Raw genomic sequence first — 16,775 nt, 5'->3', positions numbered from 1 at the left:
CCTCGGATACAAATTCTTGGACGGTGTTCGGTGGATTCCTCATTAGTCCCGCGAAGAGCTCCTGTTTGACCACTCGCATGAGGAAACGAACTTTCTTCTCCTCAGGCATGTCTGGGTCAGCGTGACGAAATAGGCGGGTCATCTCCTCTGTGAAAATTCCAACCTTCTCATTTGGTAGCTGAACCCGGGTCTCTAGTAGAGCAGCGGCCCTTTCTTTGCGAGCGACGCTCGAGAAAGTTTGAAGGAATGCGCCGCAGAAAACATCCCACGTTCGGAGCGTGGACTCTCGATTTTCGAGCCAGGCCCTTGCGGTGTCTTCCAAATAGAAGAGCACATGACGCAGCTTTTCGTCATGGTCCCAGTGGTTGAGGGCAGCCACACGGTCGTATATTTCTAGCCAGGACTCCGGGTCTTCGAACGATGACCCATGGAAAATTGGTGGTTCCCTGGGTTGATGCATGACCATCGTGGGCTGGGACGATGCGGTTGTCATTGTCGCTGCAGTCGCGGTCATGGCCTTGGTCTTCCGCGCCTTCTCTTGTAGAAGCCCGTACTCCGGTGGTAGCCCTTGCTGTCGGCGGCTTGTTCGCTGCTCTTGGTTGGCGTCGGTGTCTTCTCCGCGACGTGGGCTGGGTTCACGGCTTGACGGGGGCGTCCGGTACATGAACAAAGCAGCACCTCCACCAGATGTCACGGGGTCGTGACGTGGCCGAAGACAGGAGACTTCGTGTTGGGATTTAACTGTTTATTTGGGAGAACCTGTGCCCGGTAAACGGAAAGTCCAATTACAGCAGCAGTCTCGCACAGATAGCAGTCTCGGACTGATAGCGGCGAACGGAGCGTCGGCCTTCGATCAACAACTGACAAGCGGCGAAGCGCGTCGGCATTTATACTCTTGCCGTCGAATGTTCTAGCGTTATCGCTGGCGGTGGCGTAGGTTCCAGAACAATCTGTACCGTTCGCGCAGTGGGCGTGATCTTATCGAAATGGTCTACTACAGTCCGGAACCTTCTCGAAAACTGCAGGCGCGGTTTGCGCTGAGAATCGTGTGGTGTTTTGGGACGATAACAAAAACTTGGGAAATGGAACGTGGCAATATTTTGCACCGAGCCTATGACCTAGCTGCCAAGCTATGCTCAGCGCACAGACGCTCGCGTCCGTGGCAGACGCAGCACACGTCGCCTCGGCTTGACGCCGTGCCGCCTTTGCTATATGCATACGTTGCACAATGTTCCCGTCTTGCCGCCGCATAGAGCCACAAACTTTCTTTTTAGCGAACCTCCCAGTCCTTACAAGCTTCAGAAAAAGGTTATAACTGCGTGAATGAGACGCCACGTAAGAAAAACTCGCACACACGAAGCGCAACGTGTGTGTGTGTGTGCATCTTTCTATGTTGCATGGTGTCTTATTCGCGCAGGTGTAACCGTTTCCTGAAAAAATGACCCAACAAGCCCAACAACATGTCATTCAACAAGCTTCGCTTGAAAACGTGCCTCACCTGTTATCTCACGCACGAAAACGCCGACGCAGCCGACGTTGACGAAAGCGACGAAAGCTTCTCGCTACCTTTTCCTTCCTCCGTGTTACAGTGTACTAGAATAGAGTAGAATAGTGTACTATTCTAGTAGAATAGAAAGAGTAGAATAGTGTACTAGAATACTCTATTCTAGTACACTGTACTCCGTGTGCATGGGCTTGTCGCTGGATGGATGGTGTTTATGACAGTACGGCTGAAGAAAAATAATCGCGTAAGGTGTGTTGAATAAATTGTTTTTGTGTATAAATAACATACCAAATTTTGGGCGTATAATTATTATTTTGTGAAAAAAATTCTGTCGCATTGATTATAATTGTTTTTTTTTTGTGCTTGCGTCCTCTGACGTTTGGTGAGAGCACTAGTTCGTTATATGGTGGACTTCCTGGTTCGCTTCCTCCATTTTGTATCGACATTCTTCATGTACAAGTAGCTGAAAACCTTCCTCTAGCCCAACGCTCTTCCCGGAATGATAGGATGAGCAGCGCCGTCTCTAGGTCGAATAAATTAGTTTACATCGCCACCGCTACCTTTATTTTCGTTTCTTTGTCAAAGGTACAGTGTCCCTTCTCTAATTTGAAGAATGTCGTGATAGACCCACAGAACACCTAAATAGACCCATTTTGCCCATTTCCTTTCTCCGTGGATTGTTGCGTTGTGTCGTGTGTTGTGTAGATGTTCTCCCTAGTATCTCGGTGTTCTGTGCTAGTGCCACAGTGAGGTATTGACCTAGATGTTTCAAGCTTAAAATCATCTGCGCCTGTGGCCGACCGTCACGGCTGCCAAGACAGCCGGCTTAGCAACGGCACCAAAAGTCCGCGATGATGCCGAAAAAGAGAGAGGCAGTGAAGAGTGAGAACGATGTGCTCCGCGTGCTACCACCGCACAAGCGACACAAGAAGCACAAGCACAAGAAGCACAAGCGCAAGCGCGGCACGGACCAGGAGGAAGAAGCACTTTCGCCACCCGTGAGCCCGCAGAGCGGAGGAGATAATGGAGGCAAGCCTGCTTTGAAGCTCAAGATCAAGATCGGTGGCCAGCAAGCTCTAGAGAAGAACGTCACTCGGGCGGCGGACGAGCCGAGCCTCAGCCACGGCAGCGATGACGAAGAGGAGGCCTGGCTCGAGGCCCTGGAGTCCGGCCGCCTCGAAGAGGTCGACGACGAGCTCCGCAAGATGAAGGACCCGACGCTGATGACGGCGCGGCAGCGCGCACTCCTCGAGAGCAAGTCTAAGGACAAAGATGAGGACGGCCCTCCCGCCGTTCAGGTAAATACGAATTTTCAAAACCACATTACAATGCTGTTTTATGTGGCTGCAGTCTGGAACGTAATGCTGCTTCACAAAGTGACGATACAAATGTGCACGTTTTCTCCTACTACTTTACATTGGGCGTTTTTTCTTTGCATTCCAGATTTTGTGCCTATGTTAGTTTTAATGCGACAGCATTAAAGAGCTCGCTTCGCAAAGGTTCCGGTGATGGCGACGGCTTTGTTCGTTGTGAGCGAATGATCATGCTTTTGATTGTGACAAGAAAAATCGAGAAAGATGCAAGTAAAATAAAAAAATAGACAGTAGACTCTCAGTAAACGGATTAAATGCAACTACTGCTTAAGCGGAACTATTGCCTCTGCAATGCTTGGTTTTGGGCTTGTATTCTGCACCCATGTTCACCTCTCAGTAAAGGAACTCCTAATAAATGGAACATATTTTCCTGGTGCCTTCAGGTTCCCTTTACTGAGAGTCTACGTGTCCGAGCGAGCGTAGAGTTTTTCACAATAATACTTATAAATCGGGCGCCACCGTCTACGTGAATTTTTCAGAGGGACCAACAACTGTCCAGAACATGCAATTATATCCTAAGAAATGAAAAGAGCTGAGCTACATGTACCAGCATTCAGAATAAACTTGAAGCTGTAGTCCATCACTTTGCTGACCGTCGTCTTGTAGCCTGATGCTGTCGTGCGTGTAAATTCTCAAAGGGAATTTTCAATGGGAATGCGGATTGCACTCATGCGCAGTAAGCCAACGCATTCAAACATGAACTGCCCATATGCTCGGTGTTTGCAGCATGTGAGCGCATGACTTCATATCGACTACAGATATAAAACTCTTGATTAGAAATGTTGCACGGCGTTTTCCATACCATTCCGGAATCGGACTAACTGATAGTAAGATTTCTTTTGCACTAAGAAAAATAGGCGCCATGAAAAATGTTTGTCCGTCTCTTTAAGGGGCGCCTTTGCCGCAATGGTGGCTAGAGGGGGAGGTGTCACCATCGAGAAGGGGGAGGGGCTACGCTGTTTTATTCGGTGCCCCACTGTGTCTCTGGGAGCCTAGGGCGAGTGTTGCTGTAGCAATTGGTGCTTCGCGCGAAATCTGAATTCTCTAGTCTGCGATGCGGTTATGGCATGTTGTCTACTAAGGCGAGAAATGCATCGTGCGTTTCTCGCAACCGACAGACATGTGTCGCATTTTTGGTAAGCGAGAGGCCCATGTCACAAGTACTGACCGATAAACCTGTGTTGCATCATTCGCGGGCCATAAACGCATGTCGCGTTATCAAAGCCACCATATGCGGTGAACACTATGAAACAGCTTTTGGCCAAAAGTAGAACAAAACCCCATCCCGCCAGCACGTTGGTGGGACATTGGGACACCAACACTACAATTGCGACATTATCCGTCTTAATCGAGATGTAGCGATTTCAGGATAGTTGGACGGATGGACAGACAGGGAGTATCCTAGCACTCGCAGAAGATTACCAAGAAATGTATCGCATTTATTATAAAAATGGCAATAGGCCTAGCACTCGCAGAAGCTTACCAAGAAATGTATCGCATTTATTATAAAAATAGCAATAGGCCCTGTAAATGACCACCCACTGTATAAGCCGAGATGCACTGTTTTGTAAGTGTTGCACTCCACACACAGCTACAGCAGTAAGAAACAATTACAAAAATTCTTGCAGGGCCAACCTCATTGATATTTTTTGCATAAACTCACCATAAACATTTCTTTTATATGGCTACAGTGCGTCCTATGAAGTTGTGGACGCAAAAAGGGGCCACATGTCTATGCGAAATACCCCAGCGCGTTTCAAGACCTCAGCCAGCACACGGATGGCATCTTTGAGCCGAGAGACATGCCGCTGTGGTGGCGCTATTGTCGACTCCAAAAGCCGTCGGTGCATAGTCCTGAAAGAATACTGCGTCTCCAGAGCACCGTTGCTGACACCTCCCCCTCTAGCCACCATACTGTGATGGTAATGAGGGTACAATGTTGCAAACTCCTCAATAAATTTACCGCTAGACCCATGTTCAAAAACGTCTAAATTTAGAGTAAAAAAAGCTGTATAATAAATTTGGCAGAAAACGACAATAAAACATTGTTTCACTTTCATTAGAAAGTGAAACCAGAAGGTTTGTGGTATTCACTTTCATTAGAAAGTGAATATCACACTTAGCGCCATTTGTCGCTAAGGTGCAGACAGTGCAGCCCGTCGTATGCACGTTGCTGGTGTTGCATCTGCAGCTCTAAGCTGTATTATTGAAATGTGTGCGCTATTTTTGGCGTGTTAGTGGATGCCACTTGGAACCGCAAAGACATGATACAACGGGAGAGGCATCAGGGCAGGCAGAAAATATGCTTTGTGCCGAAGTGGCTATCGCACAAATCCCGGAAAAGGTGTCTGTGTTTCCTGTGCCGTCGGACGTGACTTGCGGAGTGGGAGCGGCTCAAGCTGGCCCAGACATGTGTGTTTTGTGAGAAGCATTTTGAGGACGTCTACCTAAAAGAACCTTTAAAGCTACAGCGGGCGTTGGAAGAGACCAGGAAGAGTTGGTCACCAGGAAGAGACCGCGCCTGAACCCCCACGCACTACCAACGGTATTTGACAACTACCCTAAACACCTTCAGCCTAAAAAGGAACTAAAAGGAAAGTGCGAAATATTTGTGACCATACCATCGCTAAACGGCAAAGTGCAGTGCTGTTACAAATGTCAGCAGTGGGTCATCAAGCATACACTGCAGGGCCTGTGTTGCAGTGTTCAGTCCACCATGCTTCAAGCTTGGTGCTCAGTTACGCGGCTGTGTTCATGTCACCGTGCTTTAAGCTCAACACCCGTACTGCAAGTTTTCAATCTATGCATCATGGACTATGTTGACCGAAGCACCAATTGGCTCTATTGTGTGTGCGTTATCAAGCAGATAACAACGTTGCTGCTCTATTTTTTGAAATAATAATGACATTTTCAGCTGTGATGCCCAACGTGGTTCAGTACTGGCTACAGCATATTTCCATGGAAAGGAAAGTGGCAAGCACGTGCCTAGGAGAACAATTAAAACTGAAGAATTGATCAAGAAATCTGCATTGCAGATTCTGTGTGGGTGGCCTGAAACCGGATTCGAAAAAGCTTGCCAAATTAAGGCAACTGTATTTTTCTGAGAAGTGTCAACTTAGTGTTGATAGCTGCACGCAGTGCAAATATCTACGAAGGTACGTGTAAAACAGACTGCGCAGGAAAAAGCAGCAACACACTGTCAGTCCGGAACATGCTCTAAACAATCAGTCAATGCATCTTATGCAAAAAAGAAAACTGGCTTCTGTGCAGCAGCAAGTGGCTTGCATGAAAGCCCAGAATGGGGCACTGAATGAATCAGCAGCGCAAGGAAGGGTAGCAACCCTCCTCAAAAGCAGCAACTTGCTGTGAAGATCTGCTTTCTCGCTGCCCAACGACAATCTGTGAAAGGCATGTCATACAATGAAAACTGGATAGTCGAGTGCCTTTTGATGCGAATTCGCAGCCCGAGACTCTATGAGCACCTGCGCAAGGGAAAGATATTCGTTGTACCGTGGTGAGCTTGTTAGCAAAAATACGTACAGTGGTTTAAAGGCAGTTTTAGACTTAATTCAAATATATTTTCTACTTCGAAAAGACCAGGGAGATGGATTCTTTCAGCCGCCACGAGGGCCTTTTTATCTACTAGTCTTGAGCAAACTATCTGTTCGCGATTGACAATTATAGTAGCCGCATGATGCTGCATCATACCCAGTGTGACGAGCCGCTAACAAAATAACATATCTTGATGACTGAGCATTGTGAATAGCACTTGACTAGATCGAGGTCAAGTAAAATCACTGTGTTGGAAACAAAGCGAAACGGCCAAGGCTAAGACTAAAAAAAAACACACACAAAACAGAGGCGACGCTGTTCAGTTTCGTGTGGCACGGTTTTTAATGCAGTAAGATGTACCAAGTGGCAGCCAGCTTAATCCTTAACACCCTTAATCAGAAAAATTTCACTATGAACGTTTTTGTGTAATTGCAAAAAAACAGTTTTATTGCTCGCAATCGAAATTGCCGTGAGCCAATCTTATGACACGACTTCTCGCATCTAATGTGTCAGATTTAGCTTATTATTTTCAAATGTCGTAAGCCGTAGTACACTCAATGTGGTTCCTCGTATTTGGCTTTGGTCGTTAAAAGCACTGAATCGCAAAAACAAGCATATGATTTGAGTTACGTGTGTGTGAAATGCTTCGAATCTTGGGGCAGTTATTTGGCACTAAGACTTTTTTTCCGTCTGGTCAAATGTTTTGTCAAGTGTGTTAAAAGCAATGAAAAAGACTGGATACGCTGCAGAAAGTGCTCTGCTTTGCTACTCATAGCGCAGGACTCGCCGACGCACGGTGGACCTTAGAGAGCAGCAGCGCCACCCTGTGGTGACTGTGGGAAGGCATCAGCGCGGCGACCATGCGAGAGCGTGTGCTCAGCACACTAGCCAGTATATTCTAGGCACTGTAACGCAAGGTTTGTGTTGGCCTATGTTGAGCAAGATTACGGCTAAGAAACGCATACGACACCGCAAATAAAGCTTCTGTACATCACGACTTTTATAAGCAGATCTCATTCGCACATATTGCATTCTAGAATAAAATTCCTTTCACTTCTACAGCATAACCAAATAGCAAAAGAAAGAAACAGACGTCAAGCGGACACAGAGCAAGCTCTGGCCTGTCGTCTGCCTGCCAAGTTCAGTGGGCATTCATAACCTTGTCCGTATTGTAAAGTTATACATCAATGCAGAAGTGTGTACCCCTGGCTATGCCACTGGCCGTCATGTCATGTGCCCCCTTGCTACGCCACCGGTTGTCATGTTTTGTGTAATGTCCCAATCAATAACATCCCCCGGCGCATTGTGTTTTACACGCGATAAGAGCGGGCGAACAGGGGGCGAAGAATGCGGCTAAAGCAGAGATAAGAAGAGCTGACCTATCTCCTTTGCAGTGAGGACGAATGCTATAACATCAACCTGCGTGCCAGGCCTCTCGATTGTTGCTCAAGCAGAGAGGAATGCGCCGCCCGTGTACAAGGTACAGGATGGCTCCAGCTAAAAAAGCGGGGGTGACTTTAAAGGGCCACTCACCAGGCCCCATAACAAATTTTAGTTAGACCATGGAAGTTGTTGTGCGTCCGGTGAGGAGCGATACGCCATAAAATTTTTTCAATCAGTTCATTACAAGCTGAGAAAACTGTTGTTTTTTTTTTTTCTTGAAGTGGCGCGAGACGAAGATGAGAGGAGGCGATCTCTACCCTTGCCGCTCTCCCCCATAGCCTTCGCAAGCCAAATCTCTTCCCTACTCTCTCCGGCATCCGACCAGGAGGTCACGTGCGCATGACGTGCCCGAACAAGCCCCCCAAGAATGCGAGCAGATTTTTTTTTATCGTTTATCAGCATTATTTTGTGGTCTACTGCCTGTTTCTGCGGGATGGTTTGGAAACACTGGCTAAGACGCGATAGAATACATGAGCACAATGAGTGCGCGAAAGCGTAAGAGAGTTATTTTCATTTCCACGGCTGTTGTCTGCTCGATGCGCTGACCGCAAGGACACAAACACATGCGAAATGCCGACACATTTGCCCCGCATCTTGTTGCAATACACGAGAAAAAAAATGCACACATTCTTTTATTGCGTCTCATTATTTATCTCAAATTTTATTAATTTCTTCAAGCAATAAATTATATGAACTACGCACGCCCTGTTAAATAATTTTCGCCATGTCACGTGTGGTTCGCTGTCGTGTGTGTAACTTCGTCAATACAAAGCTAGGGCCATAACTATGCCACCTGAATGTTTTAACGCTATAGCCTCTGCACATTCTCAATCAAAAGCTAGTCTTGGTCACAATTACTAGTAGGAAATAACCAATTTCTCACTCAGTTATTTAAAAAAAAAACTTTGCTAAATCCGTTCTGGTGGCCAAGTTTGTTAATTGGGGCTGATTGCGAAAATTGAGTCTTATGCTTATGAGTGTTTGATAGGGCATGGAAATTTCTTTGTTGATCAGTAACTCTGCAAAATTTGTTCTTGTTACATTGAGGCTTTGAGTTTCAGCTGTGTTAAGGCAAAAGCCTTTAATGTATCTTACTCGTGATGAGTGGCTGCATCTGTCTGTGCCCTGGATGCTAGCATACGTTACAAGAGTCTCCGCTCTTGCACTTGCCTTTTTTGAGGTTTTGTGGGCACATATAGCTTGGGATGATACCAACCGGAGCATGAAGTGCCACCTTCAAAAAATCTTTAGGTATGCTTAATATCCTTTAAGCTAATCTTGCCAAATGCAAAGTATGAGGTGTACATGTCTTAAAGACAGTGATCGAAAATAGTGTGAGAACAATCAAAATATCCTCGCCAAATGTGAAGTATGAAGTGCACATTTCTTAAAGACAGTGATCGAAAATAGTGTAAGAACAATCAAAAGCTACAACAGAAGGCACTTCCATAGATCACAGACTGTGATTAACACTGGGGTTGCATGCTTTGTTAAAGTTTGGCCGGTTAATCATATATATGAAATGCTTGAGCGGTGAGGCTATTAAGCCTCTCTTCCCTTTGCACTCTCTCAGGAATCACGTGATGGCACATGGCAACTCTTCTTTGGCAGACGTTTTTGTTGCAGCAGGCGAGTTGGTCGGATGGCTCCTGCACACACGCGTCTCTCCTGTAGCCTGGCCACAATCCCCCCACTGATAAAAGAAGGGCCTGCTCATCAGGTTCCATTCTAACTGATCTCGTTTCAGTGGACACAGGCTTTTGCTGAATGCACTATAGAGTTTGCAAAGTTTCCTTCAATTTTTTTAACATTTAGTGACTATTTATTCTTATATATTAATGTTTATGGTTCTTGAATGATGTCTTTAAACTCCTGGAGTTGTTGAAAATATTTTACATTTTACTATATGGCTCTAAAAAGGCGAATAGCTGCAGCAAACTGGCATTTCTTGTGCACATAAAACACTTGTGGCTGCTTCGTAATGCAATTTTTTCTGTTTGAAAAATAGTGATACGTGTATGGAACTGTCGCTCCCGCACAGCTGAAATGGCACCCAAAAGGAGGAAGACGACAACGTGGTTGTTGTGGGTTAGACCCTCGAGTTTCCCCGTTGGCCTGCATGACTGTGCGCTCTTTAAGGCATTGGCAAGACCCGCTGTCGGTGAATAAATCTTCCCCGTAATATCTTTTAGTGAAAGGTGCGGGGTCTTCACACAACCTGGCTCTGGAACTCCGCAGTAGACGCCAGCTTTGTCCAGCCGTGATGCCTGAAACCAGCACTCAGGCCTCGCCATCTGCGCCGGCTCCATCAACCTGTGATTCTCCTCCATCTTCTTGACCCTGGCACACTTTCCGGGACGGACAGCACGGACGTCGAAGAATGGCTCGCATTATTGGAGCGCGTCAGCAAGCACTACAGGTGGGACGAGACGCTCATGCTGGCAAATATTCTATTCTACCTACGGGGTACGGCACGTGCCTGGTATGAGACGCATGAAGAAGAAGTAATCAGCTGGGACACATGCAAGAAAAAGCTTCGCGACTTGTTCGGTCGGTGAGTTGCTTGTCAGATGGCAGCCAGGCAGGAACTCGCCTCGCGTGTTCAGTCATCGACTGAGTTGTACGTCACGTACATCCAAGACGTAGTGGCACTGTGCCGAAAAACACACATGTCCGAGGCAGATAAGATCAGTAACGTGTTGAAAGGCATTGCTGACTATGCTTTCAACATACTAATGTGTAAGAAAGCATAGTGAGCAATGTCTTTCAACATACTAATGTGTAAGAACTGTACCACTGTTGACTCCATCATATCTGAATGCCAACGATTTGAACAGGCTAAAAGCAGGCGAATAACCCACCACTTCACAAGACTACTGAACACCGCTGCAACTTTGTCTTGCGAGGGTTCTGCAACGCCCCGTTCACTTGCACCTCCTGCCAATATCGCAAGAATTGTTCGCCAAGAGCTGAAGGCCATGGCACCCGCTTCCTATCAGTTCCTGCGCAAGAGAACTAGGCAACAGTCTCGCTTATTCAAGCCGTCAAACGTCAGAAGTTTGCTAACCTGGGCGTCCAGGTTCCCCAGCCCGCCAAGCACATGCCGCAGCCCATTAGCACTCCCGTTCACAACACTGACCACCACTCTGCTCCACTTGTTGCTCCGGCAGCTTCAACTCCTCGGTTTCCACCACGCTACCGAAATCCATCTGAGTGGCGCACGCACGATGACTTACACATCTGCTTTTTTTGCTCTTGAGTTGGGCACATCTTCCGCCATTGCCGCAACAGGTGGTATTTCCAGCCAAGCTTTCTTAATGTCGACCGCCGTCAGTACCGTGGACACTATTTGTAACCCGCTTTTTCGGATGACCATCTTCAGGACCCTTCACCTCGCCGTTCATCTCCACGCTCCAAACTGTCCTATGCTGATGTCGTCGGCCGTCAAGCTCCCCTCAACGCCGCCGCTCTCCGTCACCGGCTTATTCTGGTCATTCCCTGAGAAACTGACGAGTGCAGCTCCTGAAGGTGGCGCTGAGTTGACGACTCGGAACAAAAACTCCAACCGGCCACAAATTCAAGACGCAATTTACTTCGAGTGTTCTTTGATGGCCTCGTCGTTACTGCTCTAATTGACACTGGTGCCCAAGTATCTGTTATGAGCTCTACACTTCGATCTCGCCTGAAAAAGGTTCTCACCCCTGCTATGTTTTCTACCGTTCGAGTGGCCAACGAAAGTCAAACATCGTGAGTGGCCAACGAAAGTCGAACATCGGTGCTGAGCATGTGCACTGCCCGCATTTCTGTTGCCGGCCACCGCACTTCCGTTCTCTTCGCAGTCCTTGATGCTTGCCCACACGACGTCATCCTTGGAATTGATACCTTAACCGCCCACTCCGCCCTTATCGATTGTTCTACCGGTATTTTACGGCTCGAATTGCCTTTGTGCACTGATTTTGCTCCTCCATGTCGTACTCGGATACGATCCATGGAGTCTCTACGGCTACTGCACCAGGCTACTATGTACATTCCTATGTCGCCCTTTCCGTCCGTTCCTGATGGAGACTGTCTGGTGGCTCCCTTCATTGATTTGACCCTTATGCACCACATCGCACTAAAACATACTATAGTGGTTGTTGCTAACAACACGGTGCTACTTCCTGTTCTGCACTTCTCTACGCCGACCCAAGTTCTTCCCCAAGGCATCACTTTAGCCTATCTTTTCACCCCGGATGAATGTTCAATTTGTTTTTTCACCCCTGACACTAAGGCCGTGGCGAAACCTGTAATCAACCAGCAATATAACGCATTCCTCGACAAAATGATATCCGGCGACCTCTTACTTTCCCAAGTTGCAGCGCTCCGGAATGTTCTATTTTCTTACCTGGATATTTTTGACGTCGACGACCGTCCCCTGGGCCGCACAAGTGCCGTAGCCTGCTGCATCAACACCGGCGACGCCAGTCCACTCCACAAACGCCCTTACCGTGTGTCGCATGCTGAACGCCAAGTTATACGGACGGAGGTCGAGAAAATGCTCAGCAAAGATGTCATTGAGCCTTCATCGAGTCCTTTGGGCATCTCCTGTGGTCTTAGTTAAAAAGGACAACATTTGGCGCTTTTGCGTCGACTATTGCCACCTGAATCAAATCACTAAGAAGGACGTTTATCCTCTACTCCGAATCGATGATGCGCTCTACTGCCTCCACGGCACCAACTATTTCTCGTCCCTTGACCTTCGATCCGTATACTGGCAACTTTCAGTTGACTACCGCAACCGGGAGAAGACAGCATTCATCACACCCGACGGCCTCTACCAATTCAAGGTCATGCCTTTTGGTTTGTGCAACGCCCCGGCTATTTTTGAACGTATGATGGACTCTCTTCTCCACGGTTTCAAATGGTCGAACTGCCTTTGCTATCTGGACGATGTAGTCATTTTCTCGCCCTCCTTCGAAAGCCACCTGTCTCGTCTCTCGGCAATTCTAGAAGTTTTTCGTTGCGCTGGTCTCCAACTGAATTCGTCGAAATGTGCATTTGGACACCGGCAGATTAAACTACTCGACCACCTTGTTGACGCCACTGGTGTTCAACCCGACCCTAGAAGTCCGTGCAGTCCGATAATTCCCGGTTCCGCATTCCACACAAGAACTTCGCAGTTTTATTGGGCTCTGCTCATACTTCTGCCGCTTTGTTTTCAACTTCGCGGATATTGCTGTGCCCCTCACGGATCCGCTCAAAAAGAATGTGGCCTTTTCTTGGGGAAGAAAGGACCAGGAACATTCCTTCGGGTCGCTGATTACCGTCCTCACATCACCACCTGTGTTGGCTCATTTTGATCCAGCCAATCGAACAGAGCTTCGCACCAATGCAAGCGGCCATGGCATTGGTGCTATACTTACTCAGATACAGAATGCCACCAACCTGTGATAGTCTACACTAGTCGCCTTCTGTCACAAGCGGAAAAAAATTATTCCATCACTGAGCGGGAATGCTTAGCCGTCATACGGCCCATTGCGAAATTCCGTTCGTACTTATACGGACGTCCGTTCGCAGTCATCACGGACCATCATGCGCTTTGCTGGCTGTCGACGCTTAGGAACCCTACAGGAAGACTCGGCCTATGGGCACTTCGATTACAGGAGTACACATTCTCGCACTTTGATTACAGGAGTACACATTCTCGGTTGTGTACAAATCTGGAAAGCTGCACAGCGATGCTGACTGCTTATCTCGGCACCCCGTTGACCCACCAACTCCACCGATTTGGAATCCATTGCCTGCGTTTTAGCCATCACTGACTTTCTGAACGTGGCAGACGAACAGCGCCGAGATCCCATCGCTGTTCACCATCATTGACCGCCTTCAAGTGCGTCATACTGACCCTTCCCTTAGCAGATTCCTGCTTCAAGACGTTTTGTACCGCCGCAACTTACACCCCGACGGCGCGGAACTTTTACTCGTTGTATCACACCACCTGCGAAAGGATGTTCCACAACAATCTCACGACGCTCCAACTTCTGGACATCTAGGTGCCTCTAGAACTTAAGACCGCGTTCGACGACGAGTATTCTGGAAGGGTCTTTACCGCTGCGTTCGTCGTTACGTCGCATCTTGCGACCTCTGCCAGTGCCGAAAGAAGCCTACTGGTCTTCTTCAGCCTATTGAAGTTCCAGCCGAGCCGTTTTATCAAGTGCGGTTAGACTTGCTAAATCATTTTCCTACTTCCACAACTGGAAATAAATGGATTGAAGTGGCCACAGATTATGCCACTCGGTATGCAATCACTCTAGCACTACCAATCAGCCGCGCAACTGACGTTGCCGACTTCCTGCTCTACGACATTATTCTCCAGCATGGCACTTTGTCTCACCTGCTCACAGATCGTGGTCGCTACTTTCTATCTCATGTGGTTGATGGTCTACTTGTGCTACCCGTCACAACTTCACCACATCTTACCACCCTCAGACTAACGGCTTTATGGAGCGCCTAAACCGCACATTGACAGGCATGCTTTCTATGTATGTATCTACCGACCACACTGATTGGGACATAGCTCTGCCGTTCGTCACCTTCGCCCATAACTCGTCGCGTCATGAAACAGCGGGCTACTCCTCATTTTATCTACTTTTCGGACGTCATCCCTTACTGCCCTTCTACACACTGCTTTCATCAGACGACCCATCTTCTACTTCGTACGCTCAGGATGCCATCACCCGTGCCCTCACGGCATGTGTGGTAGCCCGCGCTCGATTATCGTCGTTGCAGACAGCACAAAAGTTTCTTTACGACCGTCGATAGAAATGCAGTTTTTTCTGCTGGATCTCTTGTTCTCCTGTGGCTCCCATCACGTCGTGTTGGTCTCTGCGAGAAACTACAATTGCGGTACGCTGGGCAATTTCGAGTCTACGAGATTGACGTGACCACAAACTCATCGGCTGCTGCACCCAGAACGGAAGTAGTCCACGTTTCTCGTCTCAAGCACTACAACACTGACTCGCTCATTTAACAGGCACCAAGACGGTGCCTTACCGGCCGGGGTGATGATATGTGCATGGAACTGTCGCTCCAGCACAGCTGAAATGGCACCCAAAAGGAGGATGATGACAACGTGGTTGTTGTGGGTTGGACCCTCGAGTTTACCCGTTGGCCTGCATGACTGTGCGCTCTTTAAGGCACTAGCAAGACCCGCTGTTGGTGAATAAATCTTCTTCTTAACAATAGAATCGGATAAAAGTTTTGTTTGCCTAACCGTGGCATACACAATGTGAATAGACTAAGCTACAGTAGTAAAGAGCACCATGCAAAGTGCAGTTGGAGCAGGAACTTATGTGACTGTCCCAGTCAAAGCATAGCATTGCTTCTATCATGAGAGAACTGTTCTCAGCTTCACGGCTGATTACTTGTTGCCCTTTTGCAGCACTAATAGCTGTTAGAAGAAATTAAAAAGCATGTAGCCTTCATGGTAATTCCGGACAGCTATGCTAGTGTCTTAAGGTTACTTCGAACAACCTCGGTTGTGAGATACATTGTAATAAAAAGGAAGGATTACACAATAAACACAGTACACCATAGACACAGACGGTCCGTCGTGTCTGCTGATGGTGTGCCATGTTTTCTTTTTTGAAAAAATGCACGAGCTTGCCCCTAAATATGTGCTACTAGGTATACTGTAATGAAATTTTCATTACTGCATTGATGCCAAGCTTTTAGTATAAGAAACTGCTTATAGATATCAACTTCTGTGCTGGCTGTGGAGTAGCACAGCCTTTGTTTCGCTATGTGTGTACAACATAATACTCTCAGCCAATGTCACCTGTATGCTTTTTAGCATGTACGGATACTTAAGCAGAGAGAGATGACCCTGCTGTAGCATTTGGACAATCTATAGAGAGGCTACAGACATGCAAATGAATGTATATTACAGGTGGAGCCTATCCAGGAGATGACTGAAGAGATGATTCAGCGCAGAATGCAGCGTGCCAGAAAACGAAAGCAGCAGGCTGAAGAGAAGAAAGAGAAAGACAAGAAGCAGACTATTGAGCGGCTGCTCAAAAAATCAGAGTCTCGGCTTCGTGCTTGCAAAAAGCCAGCCAAGAAGGCAGACATGCCTAAAGTGTCGCTGCTACGAAGCAGTGAAGCTGGAACGCTGTTAGTGTTTCCTCCTGGTATTCCGTTCCCACTTGTTCCTGCTGTGGCGCCCTGCGAGTACCCACGGAGGGTGCTATGCAGCATCAAAGGCTGTTCGAACCCCAAAAAGTACTCCTGCTCCAAAACGGGTGTGTCCCTTTGCAGTTTGGAATGCTATAAAGCAAACATGCTGCAAATGTGTGTATGAGGTGTCGTTCAAAATAAGCATTTTCATTTGTTTCCCATATCAAGATTACATACTGTGCCAGGTCATATTCTGGCAAAGAATAACTGCTTGAGACTTAAAAAGGCAAGGAAGCATAGATAGTACTATTTACTGTGTATTGTATATAAACGCTGTTAGTGTTTCCTCCTGGTATTCCGTTCCCACTTGTTCCTGCTGTGGCGTCCTGCGAGTACCCACGGAGGGTGCTATGCAGCATCAAAGGCTGCTCGAACCACAAAAAGTACTCCTGCTCCAAAACGGGTGTGTCCCTTTGCAGTTTGAAATGCTATAAAGCAAGCATGCTGCAAATGTGTGTATGAGGTGTCGTTCAAAATAAGCATTTTCATTTGTTTCCCATATCAAGATTACATACTGTGCCAGGTCATATTCTGGCAAAGAATAACTGCTTGAGACTTAAAAACGCTAGGAAGCATAGATAGTACTATTTACTGTGTATTCTATATAAATAGTGGAAATCAACAATGAAATGTAAAAAATGCAGATTAAAAGTTTAACACCTTGACAAGGCCACATCCTCAAAAAATGT

At 47.3% G+C, this 16,775-nt stretch overlaps 2 protein-coding genes across 4 annotated transcripts in view; one reads left to right on the top strand and one right to left on the bottom strand.

The window, feature by feature from the left end:
• The window catches only part of LOC119174047 (uncharacterized), a 29,566-nt gene extending 27,856 nt beyond the window's left edge, over positions 1–1,710 (bottom strand). For all 3 annotated transcript variants that reach the window (XR_012895264.1, XM_075894707.1, XM_075894708.1), the window contains exon 1: positions 1,499–1,710. The gene's annotated coding sequence lies outside the window, so the exon portion shown is untranslated. The remainder of the gene's footprint in view (positions 1–1,498) is intronic.
• Positions 1,711–2,050: 340 nt separating this feature from the next.
• On the top strand, positions 2,051–16,381 carry LOC119175124 (INO80 complex subunit B). Its single transcript, XM_037426362.2, has 2 exons — positions 2,051–2,802; positions 15,800–16,381. The coding sequence occupies exons 1-2, from the start codon at positions 2,356–2,358 to the stop codon at positions 16,208–16,210; spliced, it is 858 nt and encodes a 285-aa protein (XP_037282259.1). The 5' UTR covers positions 2,051–2,355; the 3' UTR covers positions 16,211–16,381.
• The last annotated feature ends 394 nt before the right edge of the window (positions 16,382–16,775 follow it).

Source organism: Rhipicephalus microplus, chromosome 5, assembly GCF_043290135.1.
Source record: "Rhipicephalus microplus isolate Deutch F79 chromosome 5, USDA_Rmic, whole genome shotgun sequence".
Classification (NCBI taxonomy): domain Eukaryota; kingdom Metazoa; phylum Arthropoda; class Arachnida; order Ixodida; family Ixodidae; genus Rhipicephalus; species Rhipicephalus microplus.
The sequence above is the reverse complement of the archived record's forward strand: the minus strand, read 5'-3'. Positions and strand labels throughout refer to the sequence as shown.